The sequence below is a fragment of the Protopterus annectens genome, chromosome 3.part1 (assembly GCF_019279795.1).
Source record: "Protopterus annectens isolate FY-2018-M chromosome 3.part1, PAN1.0, whole genome shotgun sequence".
Classification (NCBI taxonomy): domain Eukaryota; kingdom Metazoa; phylum Chordata; order Ceratodontiformes; family Protopteridae; genus Protopterus; species Protopterus annectens.
Genome location: NC_056732.1, coordinates 1,582,842,367 through 1,582,869,000, shown reverse-complemented (window position 1 = coordinate 1,582,869,000; position 26,634 = coordinate 1,582,842,367). Strand labels below are relative to the sequence as shown.

Here is a 26,634-nt window from a genome sequence, read left to right as displayed (position 1 = left end):
CTCCACTCGTGATTGGTCAGCAGTCTGACTTGGAGTCTGCTACTTTCACACTGTGGGTTCTATCTGTGAGCCAGTTTGCAAGCCACCTAGTGATAATAGGGGTTGATGCTTAGCTTAGTGAGTTTTTCTCTGATGCCTGAGTGGCGAATGGTATCAAAATCCTTGGCCAGATCAAGGTAGGCTGTATGAACCCCCTTGCCTTTATCCACAGCTCTGGTGACTGACTCAAAGAAGTTGACCAAGTTGAGCAGGCATGACCCACCCTTCACAAAACCAAACTATGTAGGATCCAGAGTTTGGAGATTCCCTATATCCTTTTTTATTAGGTCCATGATGATGCGTTCCATAGCTTTGCCTATCAGACTCGTCAGGCTAATTGAGAGATAATTCCCAGTGTTTGTAGTTGCTCCTTCTTTGTGGAGCAGGATGACTGTAGCAATGCACCATTTAGTAGGGACAAAGCCATAGGTGAGGCTGATTGATCAGGGCACACAGGTGAGATGCCGGTTCACTCTGGAGGTCATGGAGAACACAGCCAGGGATATTGTCAGGTCCCATAGATGCTGTATTCTTGGCCTTGGGCATTTCTGTTTTAACCTGTGCAGTAGTAATTCTGGATGCCTGGTAATCTACTAGTTTTGTGATGGGCCCTTTGTGGGGTGGGGGGGTATAGTCAGCACTGAATCTGTCGGCCAGTATATTGGCAATATCTGTTGGCTCAGTATAGGAGGTACCGTTGTGCAGTAGCTCAGAGCAAATCTGGGTATTGCCTTGGAGATTCTTTGCGTAACTATAGAAGGCCTTGTGGTTGTATTTACTATCTGCTGCAATTCTGTTTTCATTGCTAGCTTTAGAGGATTTGATGATTAATCTCAATCTTTTGTTGAGGCTGATAAGGGAGGTTTTCCAGTCTTGGGACTTCGCCTTATTCCGCATCAGTTTCCTCCTGTTGTAGAGATATTTTATGGCAGAGGACCACCAGATTGGCCCTTTTTTTTTTTTTTTAAGGAGAATGTCTTGGTTCTATTGGGTATTGCGAGATCCATGCATTTGGGTACATGCTGTTTTTTATATATATAGATATATATCTAGATATATATATATATATATATATATATATATATATATATGTGTGTGTGTGTGTGTGTGTGTGTATACATGTGTGTGTGGATTCTCTTTAGAAGCTTGAAATACTGAAATTTCGGATTTCAGTATCTCGAGCCCAAGAAGTCTAATCCACAAAACGACAAAAAGTAATAGCCGCGAAATTCAAAAGCTCGAATAGCGGAAGTTTTGAATTTCGTGGTTTTACTACACACACACACACACACACACACACACACACACACACACACACACACACACACACACCCACCATCCACCACACACACACACACACCCACCATCCACCACACACACACACACACACCCACCATCCACCACACACACACACACACCCACCATCCACCACACACACACACACCCACCATCCACCACACACACACACACCCACCCTCCACCACACACACACACACACCCACCATCCACCACACACACACACACACACACCATCCACCACACACCCCCACCACACACCCCCACCATCCACCACACACCCCCACCCACCCACCATCCACCACACACACCCACCCACCACACACACCCACCCACCACACACACCCACCCACCACACACACCCACCCACCATCCACCACACACACCCCCACCCACCCACCCACCATCCACCACACACACCATCCACCACACACACCCATCCACCACACGCACCCCCACCCACCCACCATCCACCACACACACACCCCCACCCACCATCCACCACACACACCCCCACCCACCCACCATCCACCACACACACACACCATCCACCACACACACACACCCCCACCCACCCACCATCCACCACAAACACCCCCACCCACCCACCACACACACACACATACACCACCATCCACCACACACACCCTCCATCCACCACACACACCCTCCATCCACCACACACACAATCACTGTACTACATGAAAGCATGACTTCGCACCTTTATAGAAAACCTACCTATTCTAACTCTTTGTTGCATTTTGAGAGTTGCCACCCTCTGCATCAGAAAAAATCCCTTGTCAAGGGTCAATACGTGAGATTGGCCAGAATGGTGTCTGACCAGGACGATTTTGTTAAAGAATGTATTGTCTTAATGGGAATGTTGCAGAAAAGAGGTTACCCTTTTAACTTTGCCAATGATATAGCTGAAGAAGTAAAATCAAAAAGAGCTTGGGTATTTATTCTACACTCTTGGAGAATCCTGAAGGTTTGAAGAGAACCTCTGGTTTGGTCAAAACTGACAGTTTTACTAGGGCATGTGTCCTGCCCTTCACTAAGGATTTTTCTAACATTAGAAGCATCATTTATGATTTTTGGACCATTTTCTGTTAGGATGAGAAGATCAACAAAAGGCTGGGAGAAAAACCTCTTGTGGTTTACAAAAAGGGCACCTCCTTGAAAGGCCTGGTGGAGAGGAAAAAGTTAAAGGCAGGCCTAGGTGGAACTTTTAAGTGTTGGAGGTGTGGACAATGCCCCTACATATTGGACACTGATTCCATTAGAGTCAGGAACTATGGTAAAATTACTACTAATAGGATGTATTAGTTACACCAAGGGAGTGGTATATATTGCAACCTGTATGGTATGTGAGGGGTACTATGTGGGGAAGACAATCAGAGCCCTCAAAGAATCTATCAACACAACTATGATATACTAAAAAGTAAAGAAACCAATGCTTTATTTAAGCATATAAAGGTACACCCGACACTTTATTTTAAATTTTTTTGTACTTGAACAAGTAGACCTTGGTCCACGAGGGGGGCCTGACGACTTCCTTGAATATTTAGAGCTCAAGTTATCCATTAGTTCTGTATTAAAAGTAAAATCAGCTTTTTTATGTGATTTTATTCAAGATCTGTGTTTTAAATCGTACATCAGTACATGGCACATTAATGTCTATGTGGTTGGTTGGTAGCAATTGGGGTGTTGTAGTGTGCAGTTACTGTGATTGTGTTACTGTCTTTTTAAACTGCTTAATTATTTTACAGGAAATGATGTTTGCTTCGTAAGGGTTAGGGTATTTAAATATGGCATTTTTTTGTAAGTTCTTGTTCTGATGAAGTCTTGTGATTTTGTCGAAAGCGCTTAACTTTTTTCAATAAATTTTCTAGATTTAGTGCTGCAGTGTTCCTTTGGTGATCATCTTCATATATTTTTAACAGTGGATATGAAAAGTTTACCAACCCCTGTTAAAATGCCAGGTTTTTGTGATATAAAAAGAGACCACAGTAAATCATTTCAAAACTTTTCCCACCATTAATGTAACCTACAACTTGTACAATTCAGTTGAAAAACAAATCTGTTAGGTGAAAAAATATACAAATAAAAGAAATGTACAATAAGCTGGTTGCAGAAGTCTGCACACCCTTAAACTAATACCTTGTTAAAGCACCTTTTGATTTATTTAGGCACAGTTTGTGAGCATCTCTGAGCTGTACTTAGCATCTATTTCAGAGTGCCTTGTTTGAAAACACCTGACAGGTAAGTAGCAGTTTTTCTTTAAGGAGTTTGGTAATTTGAGCCAGTAAGTCAAACTTTGCTGATTGCACATTTATACACAGTAGTGATTATAGGAGTAGAGGTCCTTAAGCTGATAAAATCAGAAGCTAAATGTGACTGTGTAATTGTATGCCATAGTGTTATGGGAATAGTTTAATAATCCATACTTTTGTTTAAAAAAGTTTTTAAATTTCATTTAGAAAGTTAGCTTTTTCTCTCTCTTGCTGCAGTGAAGCACACATCCTCATATGCTTGTTTCACTTTTCCGAATTTTTTATTTTTTTTTTTCTCAAACTTTGCTTACAGGATGTTGATGTTATTGTGGTTAGAGGAGTTGCACAGTATGCCATTCTCTTGTTCACCGATATCATCAGCGTTTGCAAAGCAATTAAGAAAATGGATGGATATAGCCTTGGCAGTAATCGTCTAAAGGTAAGCTGCGTCTTCAGTTTTTTTCTTGTGCAGGTGAGTAGAATCTTACAAGTTACCATATGTGCTACTTTATTTCTGCTTGTAGAGTTTTCCGTGTGTGCAAGTTGCATGAAGCTTCTTTTTCTGTATGATTCAAATTATATTGCTTTATAGGTTCATAGGTAGGTACTAGGCTATCAGCCCAAGGGCCTAAGTAAACCTAGCCAACAAGGTTCTCTGTCTTACACCACCCAAGAAAGTTATTTTTCTGTGTCCCTGCCGAGCAGAGCCATAGAAGTGATCCCAGGAGTGCAGTTCCTATTTTTCCCATCCACTTAAGATATTTCTTGGAGTGCTAATGAGGAACTTTGCTTGACCTAGATGGGTAGCTTGTTCCAGAGTACGGGAAGTCTCTGGGACAGGAATCTATCCCTCCAGCATGTCCTGTTTGTTGTGGTGACAAGGATTAGGTCCCTAGAACGTGTAGCTCAAAGAGTTTGGGATTTCTTTAAGTGTAGCATGTTCAACAGCTCTGGGTTTGATGTAGCTTTATATGTTAGGCAGAGATCACCTTGGAGTAGGTGATATGCTACGGAGTAAAGCTGGAGTTTTTTCAGATGGTAAGTGTAGGGCATCTGTTTGAGGCCAGTAATGCTCTTTGTGAGGTACTTATGTGGTTTTTCCAGCTGCTGCAGATGTCTTGTGAGGTACATTCCATAAGGGGCGTTGTACTCTATAATGGGTCTGAGTGTTGAGTAGAGGGGAACAGTGACCTCTTTTTTCCTGGATGAGAACACTTTTGTGAAGTGGTGTGCCATGTAGAAGGATTTCCTGACTACTGTGGTGATGTGATTATCAAAGGAGAGACTACTGTCCACCTGGGTCCCAACATCTCATCACACATTCGGCGTTAAGTAGACTGCTGCCTATATGGTAGTTCATGGGTACAGAGTTTTTACCAAAGGAGATGACAATGCACTTTTGGGCATTGAGCTTGAGGCCATGGCTCTGATACCAGGCATCTGTCTCAGTGAGGCCCTTCTGTAGGATGTCCACATCATTTGGGGACTCTACTATGGCTCCTAGTTTGCAGTCTTCTGTGAACTTCATTAGCCAATGGCTTTCTGTGTTAGCCTGTACTTCAGAGAAGTTGATACTGAACAGGAGAGTTCCCAGGACTGAACCCTGCGGTACTCCACTTGTCACTGGTTTGAAGTCAGATTTGGTGTCTGCAACTTTTACAGTATGGGTTCTGTCAGTGAGCCATTTGGCAACCTGTCTTGTGACGTAGGGATTTATACCTAGTTTTTAGTGAGTTTAGCTATAATTCCAGAATGGGGGATGGTGTCGAAAGTCTTGGTGAGGTCAAGATAGGCTGTGTGAACCACCTTACCCTCGTCTACGTCTTTGGTGACTGCCTCAAAGAAGTTGGTTAGGTTCAAGAGGCATGGTCTGCCTTGCATAAACCCGAACTGGGTGGGGTCTAGAGTTTGGAGGTTACCAATGTCTTTATTTGAGTTCCATGGTGAAATACGGTCCATGGCCTTACAGATCAGGCTACTAGGGCGATAGTTCCCGGGATCAGTGGTGGCTCCCCCTTTGTTGAGTGGGATAACTGTTGCTGTGTGCCATTCCGTGGGTACAAAGCCTTACGTGAGGCTATGATTGAACATTGAACATGGTGCTTAGGTGGGGAGCCAGTTCGTTTTGAAGTTCATGTAAAATGCAGCCTGGGATGTTGTCCATTCCTATGGATGTTTTTTTTTTTTTTTTTTTTTTGGCTTTAGAGAGTGCAGCTTTTACCTGCATAGTTGTAATTACAAGGACTCTGCATTCTTCCTGTATAGGTATGGGCCCTTTAGGGTGTGAGAGGGAGTAAAGTTAGCACTGAACCTATCTGCCAGGATGTTGGTAATATCAGTTGTTTCTGTAATTTTCATGCCATTATGCTGTTACTCAGAGCAGATCTGGGTGTTGCAATTGAGATTCTTGACATAGCTATAGAATGCTTTGTGGTTGTCTCTAGAATCCGTGGCAATTTTGTTTTCGTAGCTAGCTTTGGAGGGTCTTATAAGGGATCTCAGCTTCTTAGTGAGGCTGACCAGGGAGCTCCTCCACTCATGGGATTTTACTGTTTTGCAACAGTTTCTTCCTTCTGTTGTAGAGTTTGTTTATGGCAGGGGCAACCACCAGATTGTCTTCCTTTTTGTGAAAAACTCCCCTAAAAACACTTTTGGGTCCCATAACTGTGCAACATGCATAGCAGATCGCCAGAGTACTTGCAACTTAATATCAAAAGAGTAAACGTGAATAGGCTGTAAAACATGTAGTGGAGGGCACCCAGGCTTCATTGTAAGGGTCTCCACTATTCTTTGCTCAAAGGATTTTGCTGAATGCTGTATCTGAAGATGTCTTTCTGTGTCACTGTTGCAGTATTCTTTACTGTAGGTGTCTACTGCCAAGGGTAGCCCAATGTCCAGCCAATATACCAAAGCCTTCAAATCTTGTATGTGCTGTACGTCACATGTTTGCTCCATTCAGTGCATAAGGCATTAAGGTGATATATGGACGCAGTTACCCAGAAGTTATTTGCTACTGGTCTGAACACCTTTTGCTGTGCAGAATACCTAGTCCTCAGGTAAATGCCCTGTTTGGGATATTTCTTTTTTTTTTTTTTTTTTTTTTTTTTTTGGTCTTGTTCTTTTTTGGTTACCTAGAGATGTCCTTCTATTCATATGCTACTGTATTCATGATATCAGGGAGTTTGTCTCTGGTGAACTCCTGCACGTCTAGCAGTTATACAAACGTTAAATGCTACCACTAGGGTGTGCGTGATTTCCTGTGCCTCTTTTGGACGTTTGTCGTAAACAGACGTCTGGTATAAAGTGGACATCAGCATGTACCTCTTCAAACCTTCACTGCCACCTGTGTGACTGCCAGCTCCAGTCATCGCCTTGCCGGTTGAAGTGTTTCTTCATCCAACTTCAGTTAAGTGCCCCTTTGGTGTGTTCCATTTGTTACTTGTTACTGTTTTGGGTTACATGTCAGGTAGGAAGGGCAAGTGTAGGTGTGGAAGGCATATTCCACACAAGGATTCTCATGAGCTTCGCCTATTGTCTGTAGGCCATGAACATGACCATACCACCTGTGGTATTTGTCGGGCCTTTATCCCGAAGACCCTCAGAAGCCGTCTCGCAACCTTAAAACTATACCTTGAAAATCAGACACTCAAACATCTAGCTTCCAGGATGGGACCCGACGTCGGAACCCTCGGACGAGCCCCCCACTCAAGAAGACCAAGAAGAGTAGGCCCAAACAGAGACTGCTCCCTCCACTCCACCCGTTGCTGTTGAGGCCAGCTGAAAGCCTGGAATCTGAGCCGTAGTCCTCGGCCCTTCCTTCGGCGGAAGGCTTGGAGGGAATCTTAGGCACCCGATTTGGACGCTGAGGGGGAATGAAGGCTCATTATATCAAAGGGTCCGTGTGGTGTCTCAAATCGTCAAACAGGAGTATAGTCCAGAAAAATAACTAAATAACCAAAATGTCTGGATTATGATGAAGGGCACCACACTTGAAACTGACTCCTTTAATAAAGCAGTAAAACAGTATTAATGCCACACACAGTACAAAATGTCTCCCAAATCGTAGTACATGAGGACATAGTCTCTGATGTGGTGGAGTGCTGGCCCTCCAACCCTTTACTGCATTTCTGAATCCCCCCCCCCCCCCCCCGACACCCATAAGAAGAGGAAGTAGAAAACCAACATATTTTTCAGCCTGCTTCACCTGTCGAACAGCCTCTGCATTGGCACGCCTTCACCCGAAGGCCTGCTCATTGCCTTTCTGACCTTGCGTCAGAGCCCAACGCCTGCACAGGCCCCTATACCCTCTACCGCTAAGGGGCCTGCACTTGATATCTCTTTCGCAGAAGTGGATTATTCGGACGTTGAATCCCTAACCTACTGTTCTTAGTTCGCTTCTCCTTTGAGATATGCTTGACCAGAGGAGGAGTCCAACGGCACTGACTCTACTGGTGAGGACTTCACTTTTGGTGAGACCATCACCAAAATGCTAAACTTCTTCAAATGGGACAACAGTCGGGTCACTTAGACCCAAAAGAGATACTATGAACTCCTGCAACTAGTCTCCCCACCCTTCTGCTGTGCCTCCTGAGCCCTGCTTTTCTGGGTGCCTTCGTAGCTGCTTCAGAAAACCCTGACTCACAGCCCCCAGCACCCAAGAGTCCAGACAGATTCTCTAAGGTGCCTGAGCAGGCAACCTTCCTGCTTAAAGCTCCTTCTGCAGACCCTGCCATTATTTCTGTGACCACCGACAAAACTTCAAAGTTACTACCATCCACCTCTACTGCCCTCTGATAAAGAGAGCTGAATGATGGAACCTCTGGGGAAAAAAAGTTTATACTTCTGCCACCCTAGCAGTAGGAGCAATCAACTACCAGATGCACATGACCAGCTGTTCCTTGGCTGTCTTGGAAGTTGTGGTCAAGCAACTGGGAGAGCTCCCTGACTCTCCTGCTAAAGCCAAGATTTCCTCTCTTGAACTCCTGCACACAAGTGTCCAAACACTCCAGGTGCAGCTGTGACGCTGTAGAATCATCTGCAAGGGCTGCCGCCTCTGGGTCTTTCATCAGGAGGTACTCCTAGTTAAGATTGCTGCCCCTCCCAGATGACATCAAAGCCAAGCTCCTAGATGTTCCCGTGGATAAAAAAAACCTGCTTGGGACAGCTGCTTTTGAACGCTTTAAAACCCTCCAGACCTAAGGCAAGGAACTGTAGGAATTGTGACATATCTTTGTCTCCCCAGTTCCACGTTTTCAGAGAAACTACCTAGCTAAAACTTCTTTTGTTAGGTCCTCAACTCGGAGAATGCAAACTAAACCTAGAAAGGACCACATGAAGCAGCACTCTAACAGGTCTCTGTCCTCTTCTCTGCCCTCTAAACTGTCCTTTCAGTGATAGCCTGATAGTCTTTAACTACCAGGCCCTCCACACAGACGCCCCTCTTTCCATGTGCCTCTCCCACTTTCTTCCCACTTGGAAGCAGGTTACCCAGGACTCTTGGGTCCTATCTGTTGTAAAACAGGGATACTTCATGACCTGGGAGGCCAGACCCTCTCCCAAAGGCATCCCTTCCCTGCCCAGAGACCAAATCCCACTTTTCCCTTCAATCCTGCAGGAACTCCTGGCTCACGGAACCATTCAAGTGGTCCCATCCTCTGCAAGAGAAAAGTGATTTTACTCAAGAATTTTCCTGGTTTCCCGAAAGGAAGGTCCCTGGAGGCCCGTCCTAGACTTATCCCACTTCAACACCTTCCTCTGAGGCCCCACCTTCAAGATGCTCTCTCTCCCCCTACCCTTTTTCAACTCATTCTGCCTCAGGCATTCCTAGTGTCCTTGGACATAAAGGAGGCCTACCTGTACATCCCTATCCATCCACTATTCAAAAAGTACCTCCGCTTCTCAGTGGATTCTGCACACTATCAGTTTTGTGCTTTCCCCTTTGGTCTTTCTACGGCCCCAAAGGTATTTACAAAATGTCTGGCCCCAGTCATGGCTTTCGCAACGACAAAGGGAGTACAGCTTTTTCCCTATCTAGACGACGTCCTTTTCCAGGCTTCAAGTTCCATGGCCTTGCAACACCTGCACCTCACCATCTCCCTCCTTACAGGTCTGGAGTTTACCACATATCACAAAAAATCCTCCCTGACACCCTGTCAGGATCAGGTGTTTCTAGGATGCCAGATTCTGACAAGGGAAATGATGGCTTGCCTGCCACCAGAAAATACTTTGGTATACTGGCTGGATGTACAGCGCTGCAGGCAACCATATCCCTACTGTAATGAATACTGCAACATGGAAGAGAAGGACATCTATGGTTGAAAGATTTTACACAGCTGTTCTTTTTCACAAAATGCCCAGCTCATGTGATTGCCTTTTGCAAGCTCCAAGGCCCTATTTTCCTTTCTTTGTCTAGATGACCTTTTGCTTCAGGCATCTTCTCCCAGTTGCCTGTTACAGTATCTGGAATTTACCATCTCTCCCTTCCAAAGTCTGGGGTTCACTGCTTACTTTCATAGGTCTATCCTGACACCCATTAAGGGTCGTGTGCCTGGGTTGTAGAATTCAGACAGTGCCAATGCTGGCTTTTCTTCCACCTCCAAAAGTTCTGTCCTTGGCAGCTCTCTTCATTCTGCTGTTCCTCTGCCTGCTGTTCAGCCAGAGAGTTTCTTAGAGCACTGTGATTTACACTGTTATATTCCAGTGCTCCCTCTTGCCAGACTGCACATGCGAAAGCATCAGTGGTACCTCAAGTCAGTCAGTTTGACTTCAGGGTTCCCACCCACTGCCTCCTCTTTCTTGTCTAAAGCGGGAATTCAAGTGGTGGATTCAGCAACTTTCCCCTTAACCCAGGCATTCTCTTTCAGCGTCTGTCAACGACTGTTCACCAATGCTCCACACATGGGGAGGGGACTTCTGTGATTATATGAAAGTTCAAGGTCTTTGCCCCCTCTCCCCCCCAATCAGAAGTCAGACCATATCAACATCAAAGAGATGAAAGCTCTGATTCTGGTCCTTCAGGCTTTTCATCCCATGCTTTCTGCAGGCCCTCTTAAGGTTTATATGAACACCACCACAGTGATGTATGTCAAGAAGCGGTGGGGGGGGGGGGGGTAAAGTCTTGCCTTTGCTCCAGGTTGGCTCATCTGGGTCTGTTTACAGTAACTCTTCAGGCAGTGTAAATTCCTTCAGTATGCAGTTTAAGTGACAGAGTCCTTGAGCAGTTCCAAAACACAGGCTCATGAATGGATGCTTCTCTGAAACGTTTTTCTAGACACAGTCCATCAGTGGAATATTCTTTGGGTAGATCTTTTTGCCGCTTCTCTGAACAGACCATTAACACTCTTATTTTCCAGAGTGCCATGCCGTCTAGTGTGGAAGACAGATGCCCTTTCTTTTCCTTGGAAGGGAATGTTTCTCTCTGCCTTCCCTCTGTTCCCTTGCTTCCAAGAATCCTACAGAAGATTCAGCTGGACTCCCCAGAAATCTTACTAGTGACTCCCTTTTGTCCAAGACAGCACTGGTTCTCCTTCTTAGTGCATCTGGCCATGGGCAGTTACCACAAGTAACCTAACTTGTACCTTCTCGCACAGGATAAGGGTCACTCATCCACCCTATCTTATCCCCTCTTCAGCTGATACTGTGGATGATAGGGTTTTTATCCTGTTTAGATACCTTTTTTCTGAGGATGTGCTCAGGGTTTACACAAGGTTAGAAAACCTTCAACCAGAAGGTCTTATGTCCAAATGGAAGAGATTGTGTGGTGCCTTACCCATAACCAGGACCCTTTTTCAGTGGGGAATCCCACTGGTTCTGTCCTATTTGCATGAGTTGCTCTTTAATTTCTGCAAATCATTTGGGTTTCTCATACCATGACAGGAATGGACCCTATTCCTAAGTCAAAGTACAATTAAAGTTCATGAAATGAGTAATGTTTAAATCATTGATGTCAGCCAGAAGTGCTCTTCGCAGCACCTCCATTGTGCCCCATAATGACTCCTCCTGTAATTCGTACGGAGTTGCATGTATTGGTAACGTATCTAAATACTTTTGGTCAATTTTTTTTTTGTAAGACCCGATGTTCATCGTGCATACATCTGCAGTCATAACAGATGGGTTATCCTGCCGTCAGGCGGGTCCTCGGTCGGCCGAATTCCAAAGTCTAGGTCCGGCGTCGGTTGTCATCGCTTCTTCCCTGACGTCAGTGCGGCAGGGGTATAAAAGAACCAGCCGACGCAGTCTTCAGTCTTTCTTGCCGTGCGGTGCCCGAAGCAGTAGTAGTTCGCAAGTGCCGGTCGGCCAGCTCCTGAGATTTACGAAAATATTTCAGCCGAAGTCTTCTTGAAAACTAAGTACCCCGTTGGGGAAACTTTTCTTGCCTCAGACCGATGTCAGACAAAGTTAATAATCACATGTCATGTGGGAAGCAAATACCGCATAAGGATTTCCATTCTTTCTGTATTCCTTGCTTAGGCCCAGACCACGACGTTTTGGCCTGCCGTCTTTGTGCTAGATTCAACAAAAGCACTATTAAGCGTCGGGCGGAGTTCGCCCACCACTATTTTGGTAAAAAATATAATTACATTATGTCGTCGGATACTCCGACTCCAGTTTTGAGTAAAAGACGCAAAGGTAAGGACCGACATACGAGGTCCGCGACTTCTACCGACACCACGCTAAAGCCGACTACCGGTGCTCCGGTTCTCAGCGAGGCGCCTACGCAGCCCCTGAGTACCGATGACGCTTCATTACCGGTGTCTTCTGTGCCCGAGGTCGCAGGCTCCTCAGCCCCCATTCCGACTACAGATACAGACGCCACTCTTGGTGGGGAAACTCCGAGTTTAGACAGGCCTGCCACTTCTCAAGGTGTCTTCAGGCCTTCCTCTTTTTCCATTAAGGCTTTCACAAAATCTAAAGCAGCCATGAAAACTAAAAATACAAGGACCACAGACCCCCTCTCAAGGCCCCATGCTTAAAAAACAGATGCTCAAAATGGCTGAGGATTTGATTACTCTTATCAGGGGTTCTCAACCCCCCTCGGACAAAAGGCCCAGATTGGAGGAAGACTACCCTTCCTCAGATCAAGCCTCTATTACCTCAGAACATTCTGAGGACCAGGAATATTCATATTCCCCTTTTGAAGACTCTGATGCTGAGGAGTCCATTCCCTCGGTCTCCCCCCCTGAGGACTATTCTTTTGGGGAAACCCTACATACCTTGAGGGGAACCACTTTCACTGGGAAGGCCAAGATTACTCAGATTCCAAGAAAAGGCTCAGGGATTTTCTCTTGCTTCCCCAGCACAGGCCTCTGGCTATCCCTCCTGTCTTGGATATATTAGATGATGTGTACACAGAAGCCAGCCTCAACCCAGATTCTTTACCTCCAGCTCCTGGGGTTCCTGATTCTCACCAGTTCCTATACAAAAGCCATGCTGCTGACCCAGAAACTATTTCACAGGATCCCAAGGGAATTAAGGCCTGTACTGCTAAAAACCCATTACCTTAAGAGAGAGATTCCAGAGCTTTAGAAAGGTGGGGGGAAAAGGTGTACACCTCGGCCACTTTAACCATGAGGGCATTAAACTGTCAGTTCCATATGTTAAAGTATCAACAGTTTTTGTTATCTCAGTTGAAAAGCAAAATGACACAACCTGAGCAACTAGATTTAAAGGAGTTGCAGGATTTGTTGCATAGTGCAGAGCAAGTGGGTAAACATACCTTGCAGTGTGTTTTTGACGCTTTAGAGGCTTCATGTAGAGCTGCTGTTACAGGGTCTGTCATACGTAGACATGCTTGGCTTAAAGAGCAAACCTTACCAGATCATGTCAAAGCTAAATTACTAGATGCACCTCTTCAAAAAGATGTATTGTTTGGTGTTAAAGCTGAGGAGGTACTAAAGAAAATGGAGGAAAAGGCAAGATCAGTGCAAACAGTGAAAGATTTGCTACAGGTACAACCTCCACGTTTCAGCAAAAATTGGCCTTCAAAAAATTGGTCCTTTCCAGCCACGGACAGACCTCAGAGGCAGATACAGGCGCCCGAGGGGTAGAGGGCAATCTCAAGGATCAATCAGAGCCAGACAATGGCAAGCACCTACCTCAAGAGGTGGAGAAGATAGATCACAGTCATTCAGAAAGCAGACACAATGACTTTCCTCTTTGCATGCCAAGCAAAGCTTTAATGGCAGCACCTTTAGGCGGAAAACTGGCATTATTTAAAAAAAAAAACTGGCATATTGTCAAAAAAGACAAATGGATCCTGGACATTATAGACAGAGGCTACAGATTCCACTTTCACACCCTTCCAAAAATGGGAGGCATGCCAAACCTGCCACAAAATCAAAGGGCAGAGGCACAAAAACAAATTTCAGCTCTCATGGACATGAAAGCTATTCAAGAGGTACCTGCAAAAGAACAAGGTCAAGGTTTTTATTCCAGACTATTCCTGGTACCAAGGCAGGACAAAGATTGGAGACCTATTTTAGACCTATCCATCCTAAACACATCTTTACTCGTACCAAAATTCAAGATGCTCACATTACAGCAGCTTCTTCCCATGCTGGGCAAGGAGTCTTGGCTGGTAACACTGGACCTCAAGGAGGCATACCTGCATGTCCCTATCTGACAAGATTGCAGAAGATGCCTCAGATTTCTTGCAGGTTCAACCCATTATCAATTCTCTGCATTGTCCTTTGGCTTATCTACTGCGCCCAGTGTGTTTACGAAATGCCTGGCATCAGTAATTGCCTTCTGCAGACTTCAAGGGATACAAATATACCCATATCTGGACGACTGCCTGATCCAAGCGGACAGCAAGCACATACTTCTGAAACACCTGGCGTTTGTAATAAAACTGTTGAACTTTCTGGGATACACAGTCAACAAAAAGAAATCAAATCTAATACCCTCTCAAACAATTTTCCTGGGTGCCAGCTTGAATACAAACACCCAGATGGCCTACCTCATGCCAGAGAAGCAAGGGCAACTATCTCAATACTTCAGCAAAATGGCAACCTTCACCAGGCTGACTGCAAGGAAAGTCCTGCAGGCTCTGGGATTCATGGCATCTTGCATCCTGCTGATCCCATGTGCAAAGCTGCATATGAGGAAACTTCAATGGTACCTAAAAAACTTATGGTCTCAACACAGCCACAGTTTGGAAACAATTATACCACTCATTCCATGTCTTCAAAAGGAATTTCTGTGGTGGGCTCAAGCATGCCAAAGAAACCTAGGTCTCCCCTTCTGCATACCTCAAGCAAATCAAATCATCGCAACAGACGCCTCGGACTACGCCTGGGGGGCGCACATGACAGATCAGTGCATTCAGGGAAAATGGTCCCAAAAAGAGAAGCACCTACACATCAGTCAAAAGGAAATGCTAGCAGTGCAAAATGCTATTATGGCCTTCAAAGACCTACTGCATCCAGGCCAGCTATTGATAAGGACAGACAACACCACAGTGATGTGGTACATAAACAAACAGGGAGGAACTCATTCATACCCCCCTGTGCAGACTAGCCATGTCCCTTTGGAACACGGCTCTGGAATTGCAAATACAACTTCAAGCACAATTCCTGCCAGGGAAGGAAAACACACTGGCAGACAGCCTAAACAGAAATATGACAGATTCACACGAATGGAAGTTGCATCCTCAAGTTTTTGCAAAGATAACTCGGGCATGGGGACAGCCAGATAGATCTCTTTGCTACCCACAGAAATTACCAACTGAAAAAATTTTGCTCAAGGACCTATCATCCACAGTCCTGGAAAGTGGACGCACTTTCTTTCAATTGGACAGCATTGACAGTCTATGCTTTTCCACCTCTTCCTCTGCTGCCCAAAGTTCTATTAAAAGCCAGAACAGAGGCGCCAAACATGATTCTCATTGCTCCAGGCTGGCCAAGACAACACTGGTATCCACTCCTGAAGAGCCTGACGCATTCCCCGCCATGGATCCTGCCTCTAGTGCCTCATCTGTTTTCCCAGCACAACTTCAAAACTCTTCACAGTCAGCTGAAAACCCTCAATATAGCCGCATGGAGAATCCCTTGATTTCCCAACAGACCCTCCTCTCCAAGGAGGTGCAGGATGTCATCTTGGAGGCCAGAAGACCTTCTACTAGAAAAGCCTACTCTGCCAAATGGAAACGGTTTTGTGCCTGGAATCAGAAAAAGGGCCAGAATCCTTAGGTAATAAATTTACCTCGAATTTTACAGTACCTAGCTGAGATGTTAAACAGTGGACTTTCCTTCTCCTCCGTCAAGATCCATGCTTCAGCCATTTCTGCACAATACAACACAAATCCTCCTTTATTCTCTCTTCCAGTTCCTCAGAGGGGCTAAGAATATAAAAACCCCAAGGAAACCACCAGTACCTGCTTGGGACCTCAACTTCATTTTGGAAAAACTGACCCTGCCTCCATTTGAGCCAGCTGCTTCAACAGAACTGCAGTGTTTGACATGGAAAACAGCCTTCCTTATGGCTATCACCTCAGCACGCAGGGTTTCGGAACTACAGGCCCTCATGGCTGTGCAACCTTTCATCATTTTCCATCAGGACAGGGTTTCCTTACGAACCAACCCTTCCTTTATGCCAAAGGTAGTATCCAGTGTAGCCTTGAATCAGACTATCCACTTTACCTACCTTTTACCCTAACCCACAAAACAAAGGGGAAAGACTACTACATTCCTTGGACATTCACAGACAACTTCGTTATTATTTGGACAGGACAAAGCCATTCAGAAAATCCGAGCAACTCTTTGTGTCCTATGCTACAGGTGCTCAAGGAAAGGCTATCTCCAAACAGACCATCTCAAAATGGATAGCCCACTGCATATGCTTTTGTTACTCATTTCATGGAAAAACTGTGCCTTCAAGCATCAGATCCCACTCCACAAGGGCCACAGCTACCTCTGCAGCTTTCCTCAGGGGGGTTCCTACCAAGGACATTTTGGAAGCAGCCACTTGGAGTTCTGTGCACACTTTCTCCAAGCACTATCACCTTCCACTTTACTCTAAATCTAGAGCGGGCTTTGCCACAGCAGTCTTGCAGGGCATCCTTGCTCCTCCTAGTTCCACTTAGTGCCTGCCACCCCTTTTTAGCTTTGGGATTCTACCCATCTGTTATGACTGCAGCTGTATGCACGATGAACATAGTACAGTTTTGTACCTACCATAAATGCAGATGTTCGAGTGCTAATACAGCTGCAGTCCAGGTTTCCCTCCCTCCATCCCCTCTTGGGACAGGCCTTATGACAAACACCTTCTCATACAACCTGATTGGGGTATTCTTTTATGGTGTATTTGCTTCTAAACTACTGTTTTTTGATTATTTTATATTGCATTATTACATAAGTTTGTTTTGCCTTCCTTCTGGGGGCACCTGACATCTGGGGCAAGAAAAACTGAAGATGGCGTCTGCTGGTTCTTTTATACCCCTGCCGCACTGACGTCAGGGAAGAAGCGATGACAACCGACGCCGGACCTAGACTTTGGAATTCGGCCGACCGAGGACCCGCCTGACGGCAGGATAACCCATCTGTTATGACTGCAGCTGTATTAGCACTCTAATATCTACATTTATGGTAGGTACAAAACTGTACTTTGCTTCTACTACTGTTGGAACTGTCTGGTATCTTTCTTCCACATTGCTCTTGTTTCTGCCTGTAAATCCTGATACTTTGACTTTGTGTCTGTACGCAAGACACTGTAGTCGCTGGGTGTAGCGATTTCAATGATCAGTGCTACTTTTGTCTTCTTTTCATGGACCACTATATCTCGTTTTCTCCCGTCTGTCTTTTGAACTGTTGGGTAATGGGTGATCCCATGTGATTTTGACTTCATTTTGTATGATGCTTTCTGGCTCATGTTTCCAGTGTTTTTCATCTAATTCATTATGCTAATGTTTGCACAATCCCCATTGTAACAGTCTTGCCACATTATTATGCCTTTCAGTATGCAGTCCTGCCATAGCACAGCCAGCAACAAAGTGTGCAACTGTTTCCAATTCTGTTTTACAACACCTACACTTTTCTGTTTCTCCCACATGTTCAGTGGGCTTTGTAAACCAGCGTGTACGTAGCCCACTGTCTTGGGCTGCCAATATTAACCTTTCATTCTTTGGTTTGAATTTGCTTCTCCTTAACCATTCCTGTGTTCAATCTTGGATCAGCATGAGGTTCTTCGAGGAGTTTTCTATACTTGCAATTATGTTTATTCATTTTCCACATTTCTTGCCTTCTCATCTGATGCTTCACCTTGTATTTTTTCTTTTGTTTTTTTTGCACATTTGGTTGCTGCCTGATTTTCATCTACTACTGGTTTGATTTCCATTCACGCTTGAAGCCGATATGCTTCTGCCAGACTAAGAAGGGAAGTCATCTTAGATTTATTCTCCTCGTATTTCAAAACTTCCACTATGTTTGGGTTTTGTGAGGTCAGTCCCACGATTGCAGATCTCTACATGTAATCACTTTCAAGGAGGGCCATACCTCCTTTGGAACGGGGAATATATAATCTTGGTATGCACCAATTTTTATAAATCATTTGATGAGCATGAAGCATCTGTTTTGTTTTCCTGTCTAAACTATCCAACACCTTTTGGGGGCAGTCACTCCAAAAGTTTGTTAGGACAGGAATAGCAAATTGGTTTATAGCTTGAATTTTGTTCCTAGATGTCAACGCTGTATTCAGGATTAATGCAAGTCTTCTAAAACATTCCTTACTGAGTTCTATTTGCATTTGTTCATGTTTTATTGTTGATCTTTCATCAGTTCACAGATATTTGTACACTCAGTCTTGCTCAAGTTCTATTACATCACTTTCTTGTCTCAAACCAATGTTTTATTGGTGCTGCAGCATTTCTTCTTTAAAGGTTGCTTTTGCACATTTATCAAGACCAAATGACATTCTTGTATCATCTGAAAAAGTTTTGAGTACTTGCAGTTGTGCTTTTCAGTTCCTCATCTGATGAGCTATACAGTTTTAAATCATCAACACAGAGAAGGCAAGTCTTTACACTTTGTTGTTTTCTAGGTGCCAAATTATAGCCATGGCCTAATCTGTTAAGTAGACAGCTTAATGGGTTAAGGGCAAGACAGAATAGCAGCGGTGGCAGGGAGTCACCCAGGAATATCCCCCTTTGATTTTTTATCTCTGGAATAATTTGTCTTTTATCATGACTTAATGGCAGTGTTTTACCACTGTTTCATGGTCACTGTGATGTAGTTGATCAGTATAGGGTGTAGCTTAATACATTTTTAGACAGTCTTTTATCCATGAATGTGGTTTTATCCATGAATGTGGGATACTGTCAAATGCTTTTTTGTAGTTAATCCATGTCATAATCAGATTCTTCACCTTTTTACAGTTCTCCACTATGACTTTATTCAACAACAAATTATCATTTCTTCCATATGACTTTCTTTTATTGCCCTTTTGTTCTATTGCCATAATTGAATTTTCTTCTAAATGACTATAAACTCTGTCGGCATTAATTCCGGTGTATAGTTTATATGTCATCAGAAGGCAAGTTATTGGCCTAGAATTGTTATGGTAGCTTGCAAGTTCACTCTTAAGTAGGAGCATTGTTTTTCCTGCTGTTAACCAGGCTGGTGTCTGTTCGGGGTGTGCATATAAATAATTCCTACTCATGGCTAAATATTCATGCAACAATGTTAATATTTTCGACCAGAAGTTGGGTACTGCATCTGGTCGTGGGGTTTTCCAATTAGAGGCTTTTCTTTGTTTCAGTCTCTCTAGCTGTTACTTCATCCGATTTCATATCCTGTACCTTTAAACTTCTTTTTCTTTCTCTCTCACTTCTATCCATTTAGCATCTTTGTTGTGTTCCGCAGAATCTTCATAGATACTTCTCCAAAATGTATCTATTTCTTCTTTTTTTTGGTGGTATTTCAGTTCCTTTTAGCTAGTTTCCCAATTCTCTCTAAAACTTTTTTGGGTCAGCAATAAGTCGCTTATTTTGTACTTTTGCTTTATATCTATCAATGTATCTTCTACGTTTTTCTGCCTGGTAGTTTTAGTTTATTATTTGCTATAGTGCATGATCAATCATGATCCGTTATAATACTGCATATTGTTTTTATAATGTCTATCTTTGAGTATTTTTGTTCTTCTATTCCCTCTTCTGTACTCTTCTAACAGTAACACTTGTCTTTATAATTTTCTCTCTTTAATCCATGATGGTATTTGATTTCTCCCCTTGTTTTCTCTTACTACCATGTGTTTTTGTGGTAGAATTTTATCTGTTATAAATTTAGCTGCACAGTAATTTGTCCCGTTTACTTTTGTTATATCACATGGATTTCTATATACACTCCTAATTACTGTGTTCATTTGTTTTATCAAACTTTTAACTTTTCTGGTTTTAATGACCTTCTGCACACTATTTATTTTATTGATCTTAGTATATATGTCTCTATTACATCAAGTAACTCTTTTCTTGGCTCATTTTCTTCTAAACTGAGAGAGAGCACATTTTTTTTCTCCATTTCCTGCTGACATTCTATAGAAAGTTCTACTGCATCTTCCTGTAACACATTTTCTTCAGTTTCTTCTTGCATCATCTGTTGCTCTGTCATATGGGAACTTACTGGCCTGTCACTCCTCAACAATAACTGCATCAGAGTTGCCACAGTTTCCGGTTTCTTCCCTTGCTGTCCAGCCTCAAGTGAATATTTATGCTGGTTTCCTGTAAAAAGCTCCAAAGTGGGTCTATATCATATGAGCTAATTGCACAAATTGCGAACGCTCATAATATCGAACGTACAGGACCTCAAAGTGCTTTTTCTAAGATCACAGTACAGTGAAGAATGGGATATTTGCCCTTTCCTTACTGTAGTGTGATCTCTGAGTTGGAATGTATATTTAGTGGGGTGCTGCGAGGTCCAGTATGTTCGATGATATGAGCATTCACAATTTGTGCGATACGTTCATATGATATAGACCCCTCCAAAATATCACCATATGGTAACTGAACTGTTGCTTCCCGTTCCAATGGTTTCTCCTTAATCTGGATGCCCATTGCTCTATCCTGCTGTGGTGTTTTCTGAGTTAGATTTTTCTACACTGACTCCTTCACTTTGCAGGTATCACATAACCTCAGTTCCTATTTCTGTAACTTCTCCATTGCTGATCCTCTCTTGTACTTTTCCTCTTTCTTATTTTCTGAATTGTAAAGTTTTCCATGTCTGGATTCCTTTGCCTGTATTTCTCTTCAAATATCTTTGGTGCTGCTCTTTGTATTTATTAGTTTTGCTTTCCCCTTTGCATAAATATTACACCATTTTAAATCTTTCTTTCCCATGGCCATATTTCTTCTTCAGATGTCTCCTGATCTTCCTGTTTCTCCTTACTTTGGAGAATTGTTCCATCATGCTGTGATGTAACCTGTGTTAGATCTTCTACACCATATCCTTCACTTTGCAGGCATTCCATAACTTCAAGTTCTATTTTTTTAACTTCTGCTTTACTAATCTTCTTTTCTACTTTCCCTGTTTGTGATATTTTTTTATTGTGAAGTTTTCCATATCTGGAGGTCTTTGCCTGTATTTCTCTTTGAATATCTGTGGGGCTGCCTTTTTTATATTGATTAATTTGGCTTTCAACTTTTCATAGATATTGCACCATGTCAAGCCTCTCTCCCGTGTCCATATATTTTTTATACTTTTCAAAAATCTCTAAGTTTTGTTTATTTTTGCACTTCAGATGTTTGTTTTTTCCAAACAGATCAAAGTTTTACTTTCACAAATGTGTTGCATTAATGAACACAAATTTTTATTTGAAACTTCCGACAGTTATTCTTGTGGCTTAGCCTGTGTTTCTGTAATGGCCTTTTTGTCAGCTATTTCTGCCTGTCTGCCCTTGAGTCCTCCTTTGGCTTCTTGCTTTGAGGTCAAACAGTTTCTTAAAGTTGTCCTGCATCTTAGCCCCCTCCCCAAAGAAGCCTGTTCCTCCTCCTCCTCCTTGGGAATTTTATTTTATTTTAGAAAAATTGACCCAGGCTCCTTTTGAGCCTGCAGCTTCAGCTTCTCTGGAACATTGTGCCTGAAAGACACTCTTATTGCTTTCTCTTACTTTTGCTCAGAGGGTTCTGAGCTTCAGGTCATTGTGGCCATCCCTCTCTCGTTTTTTCAGAAGGACAGGGTGTCCCTTCGTACTAATCCCACATTTATGCTCAAGGTGGTTAATGAATTGCAGTACAACTTCCTTCTCAGTTTGCGAGTGAGAGGATCCTATATACCTTGTATTTGCACAGACAGCTCTGGTATTATTTGGATAAAACTAAGGCCATTTGTCAGTCTGCCCAGCTTTTTGTGTCTTTTCATCCCAGGATGCTGGGTTTGGCTGTTTTCTAAGTAAATCACCATCTCCTGGGTATCCTCCTCATCTTATTTTTTTCATGGCATACGTCTGTTTGCCTTCTGTTAGAGCTCACTGCACTATGGCTGTTGCCTCTTCTGGTGCTTTCTTCAAGGGGTTAGACATCAATTGCATCCTTGAAGCTTCTACTTTGTCTTCAGTGCATGCCATTACTAAGCATTATAAATGTGGTATGGTTTCTAGGGCCAGAGCAGATTCTGCTAAAACAGTTCTGCATGAGCTTTGTGGGGGCCTTCCTCCTGCTAGTCATTTTTCTTGAACTTTTTGTACTCTCCGTACAGTGAAGAATATTGCAACAGTTCTATAGAAGGACATAGTACAGTTGTGTAAAATCTTACCATAACAGTAGATGTTCTTCTCTTAACTGTTGAAGTATTCGCTCCCTCGTCTTCTACCTACAGCCCCCTTTTTCTTTTGGGTTTGTTTTGGTTTCCCTCCTGGCTTAGAGTTTCCCTTTTCCATCTGCATTTTCTACTTCTGGATGTGCATATAGCCTCTTCTGTCCTGGGGTGACTGTTCTGTACTGGGACATTTCATTTCTGGGTAAATATATCCATACGTCATCTACCCTACGTGCTGAACAGGGAGCATAAATGTGACATGCGGTGCACTGGCCAGACATTGGGCTATTGTTGGCAGTAGACTACAGTGAAGAATACTGTAGCAGTGAAGAGAAGGACTTCTACTGTTGTAGTAAGATTTTACGCAACTGTACTTTATATAAAAAACCTTCAGAGTTGCTCTTGGATGTCCTAGTTAGCATATCTTCTCCCTAACCGACTTCAAATAAATGTGTAGCATAAAGGAAGGGAATGCCAGCACCATTAATTTCATTTTTACTGTGTGCCATTTGCCTTTGTGCTTTCAAGACGTGCCTTTCACTATCATTTGTGAGCCCATTCTTTCCCTTGTACTTTGCATCCTTTGTGTGGAACAAAGCACTAACAGAAGAGGACATCATCTAGGTAGCTGTGGTGGTTTATCCCTGTTACGAGGACATTTATTTTCAGGCCCTAATCTCATCTGTATCTCTGGCTAGTTTGAGCACCCCTGCTACTACAAGGATATCCCTACACCCTCCTCATGCACAAGCATGCTTCCACCCTCATGCTAATGAGGGCTGCCATCCCCACTTTGGGATCACCAAGCTCACCTCTTCAGTCTTGTCTTTTTGGTGCCATTTAAGCAACTAGTAGAATTATTTCAGACACTATTTATAATAAGCTAGGCTACATTTGTGCTCTTTGAGAATTGTTCAGGCATCACGCTACAACTGCATATTGCGGGTGTCTATGACAGTGCACAACACTGCTTTATATGTTAAACAAAAGGGTGCTATGGATCTTTAGAAGCTGGGCAGAAATCTTGTACATCCACATGCTTAATTCCCAGGTATACCTAATTGTGCTACATTATTGATAAAGTTGTTCAAACATCTTTTATAATTGCACTCCAGCAAGTTTATTTATTTTTTTTTCATTTCCAACAGATTTGGCACAACTGTACATTTGACAGGTTGGCACTTCTCTGAGTACAATAGTATACAAAATCTAAAACTGTCTCACTGAGTAGCACAGAAGTAAAATTCATGGACCTGTAGTAGTAAAAGTGTAGAAAGGTTAATTTACCTCAAGTGTGAATGTATGTGCATGTATATGCTGAATGTGGAAATTTCAGATGTGCAAGTTAATCTTGAACATGATTGCGAAGTATAAATTTGGTGTACAAGGTCAGGTCATGTAAAGTTGATATGAAGGGGTCATCCTGAACTACTCCTAGGTTCTCCAGAAGTGCATTGCAAAAAAGGTTATCGAAACATGGAATGGACTACTAGAATAGGTAGTAGAGAAGGGAATCCAAATAAGTTTTCAGCAGAGCAAGGGACAACTGGTAAAATGGTAACTGTGAAGGCAAAGAGGCGAGAGAAGGTAAAATGTAAAGTTTTCTTAAGAGCAGACTTAAGTCATTTGTTGAGGTGGCCACAAATGACTAATTAATATCCTGCAGCAGCATGTATAACCCAAATACATATTTTAAAGAGAAGAAAAGTCTATCATCATGTTGTGACCTTGCTTTTATTGCAAATTCTGGATAAATGGCGTTTCGTTGTGTGAAGAAAAATTGCTGTGTTACAGCATGAGATCATGGACACCATCTTTAGTAATGTAACAATCTGATATGTCATTGTTGTGATGAAAGAAAGAATTATTGAATTATACAGTTTTAAGTTGCAACTTGCGAGTTGTGATTGGAAAGAATATTCCAGAGGTTACCACCTAAGCTGGGTTGTACTTTTAGATGTGAAGTTAGCCTTGTAGTCGGACTTTTTTTTTTTTTTTTTTTTTTTTTTTTTTTTGCAGTGTTTCACTAAGCTAATCTTTGTATTCTGAATACATTTCTTGCCACAGCATGATTTTACATCTCAATCAATTTACTTTCTGGAAATTACACTTGGGTGGTGGCAGTAGCCCAGATGAAACCACCCCCTCCTCCCTCATCATGGCTGAGCCAGCATTAGCTGCACACTTCAACCCTCCCTTACCCAGTTATTCCAGTACATCAACTGATGTATGAACTTGGGTTATGGTCAGAGCTTCATCTACTGCAGACAACCAGGATCATTTCGCCATGAAGAAGTGTTCAGTTTAGTCTCTTGTCTGTCTGGTTTCTTCCAGAACACCAAGTACCCTGTTTGAGAACTATTTTTTTAGGAAATATTCTAAGTTGTAATCGGCATTACTGGTTTTGTACCAGTTTAGCTTGCCTACATTTTCATTCCTGGAAAAGTGCTGTAATGTGTGCATCAGATTTCCATTCATAGTTCCTTGTCTTTTTTGGGGAAAGAATATCAGATGTCTTCCTGCAAACACTGCATGATTAAAGACTCTGACAAGCAGTAACCAGAATTTTAAGGTAAGCTTTACCGAGAAAGAGGCTAAAGGTCTTTGTCTAAGGGCGGCCTGTGACTGTATTAGCCCTGTAGTGTCTGGTCTTCAACATAGGAAAACCCACAAGGTTGAGTGGTCACAAAAATAACAGTTCAAGAAACAGCTGGTGGAGAGCATAAGATTCTTCTGACTGCATCAGTCTCACAGCAGCGGTGTACTTTCCTTTCCCAATAAAATTCTGCCTCAAGCTTCTCCAGCTTAGAATATTTATAGAATTTAGTCTGTGCTTGTGCTTATGACACATTTGCAGGCGTACAGTGGACTATTTCTTGCCCTGGATGATTTTTCCCAACTTCCATGAAATACACCTGCACATTTGGGTTGGTGCCAGCTCCTCTTGAAATGACTGAATCATCAGAAAATGTCCTCCTTTGAATCACTGTTACAATATTAGTAACAGTTTGGATATCCCGCTAAGGATAGACGTACCTCCAGCCAGCATAACAAAGTCTGGGCACCTTCCTCTCATCCTGTGTGTCCCGGCATATGACCTCATCCCAAAGGTGCTCAGAAATTCTGACTTTTGGTAGACAAGCTTGTAAGGTGTTTGATTAGTTTTCCAGAATAAGTCTTTGTGATTGTGCCGCCCTTGAATAGGGTAGGCCCTGTAGCGGCGGCTCATTTGTCATTAACCCCTGCTGCCGTCTTGGTGTGTTTAGAGGAATCACAGAAGAGTACGTCACAAGTTGGCATAGAGCTAATAACCAAGCCCTTGTAGCCCTCTTTCTTAAGCAAACCCCCACCCATCTTCTGTCACACACCTAAAAGGAGTCTGTTCTGTACATTTCTTCTGATTCCAGTTCCAGAAGGAAGAGTTTGGCTTATTCATTCCCTATGGAGTTTAACAGACATCGTTAAGGGACACCACCTTCAGGTTTCCTGATGGAGGAAATGATTGTAGCAGTACATTATTTTGGTTCTAGACCTTAAGTGCTCGCTCAGTAAAGTTAATCTGTATATCTGATGCCATCCTTTTCATTTGTTTGTCATCCTTTTCATTTGTTCCTCAAGTGATGAGTATCTGATCTGACCTAAGATCCAACTCTGCTACATAGACTAGACTTTGGGATCTAATTCACGAACTTCTCCCTCTACCAGTAAAGCCCCCCCCCAGTCAACTAGCAGTGTTCCAGATCTCATTTTGTCATCTGGCACAGACCCGTGTCCTTCTCTGAAAACTAATTCCATCATTGTTGCAGGGTTTTTTTAATTTTTTTTTATTTATTTGTGTGTTCTTATTCTTCTTCTGCTTGTCTTTCCCCTTTCAAGGCCTGCTAATTTTTCTTCAAGAATGACCGAAAAACCTACAGGCTTTAAGAAGTGCACTTCCTGTGAGCAGAAGTTACCCATTTCTGATACCCACTGGGAATGTGTCTGCTGCCTAACTCACTGTAGCTCAAAGCTGCCGTAAGTTAGGACTTCTGCCCTTGCTCTGTTTTCCAAATACCTGCTGAGAGACTACAAAGAAGTGCTTATTTTCAACTGTATTATACACTTTGTTTAAACTGTGCAACTGTATTTTACTTAATTTTTTTTTTAGATTGTCTGCTAACTGAATTCCTCTTACAACTGTAATTGTTCATATGCTTGTTTTTGTTTATTTTGCTTGTTTGCTGCACTTGAAAAACACTAGCATAGACTAGGTTCAGGTTTTTGCTGAATCTAGTACTGTTTGACCT

General features: G+C 42.9%; 1 protein-coding gene across 1 annotated transcript in view; it reads left to right on the top strand.

The window, feature by feature from the left end:
- The window catches only part of LOC122797814, a 2,009,088-nt gene that overhangs the window by 1,586,549 nt on the left and 395,905 nt on the right, over positions 1-26,634 (top strand). Inside the window, exon 17 of the mRNA XM_044066337.1 lies at positions 3,922-4,047. Coding sequence (XP_043922272.1) covers positions 3,922-4,047 — 126 coding nt within the window. The remainder of the gene's footprint in view (positions 1-3,921; positions 4,048-26,634) is intronic.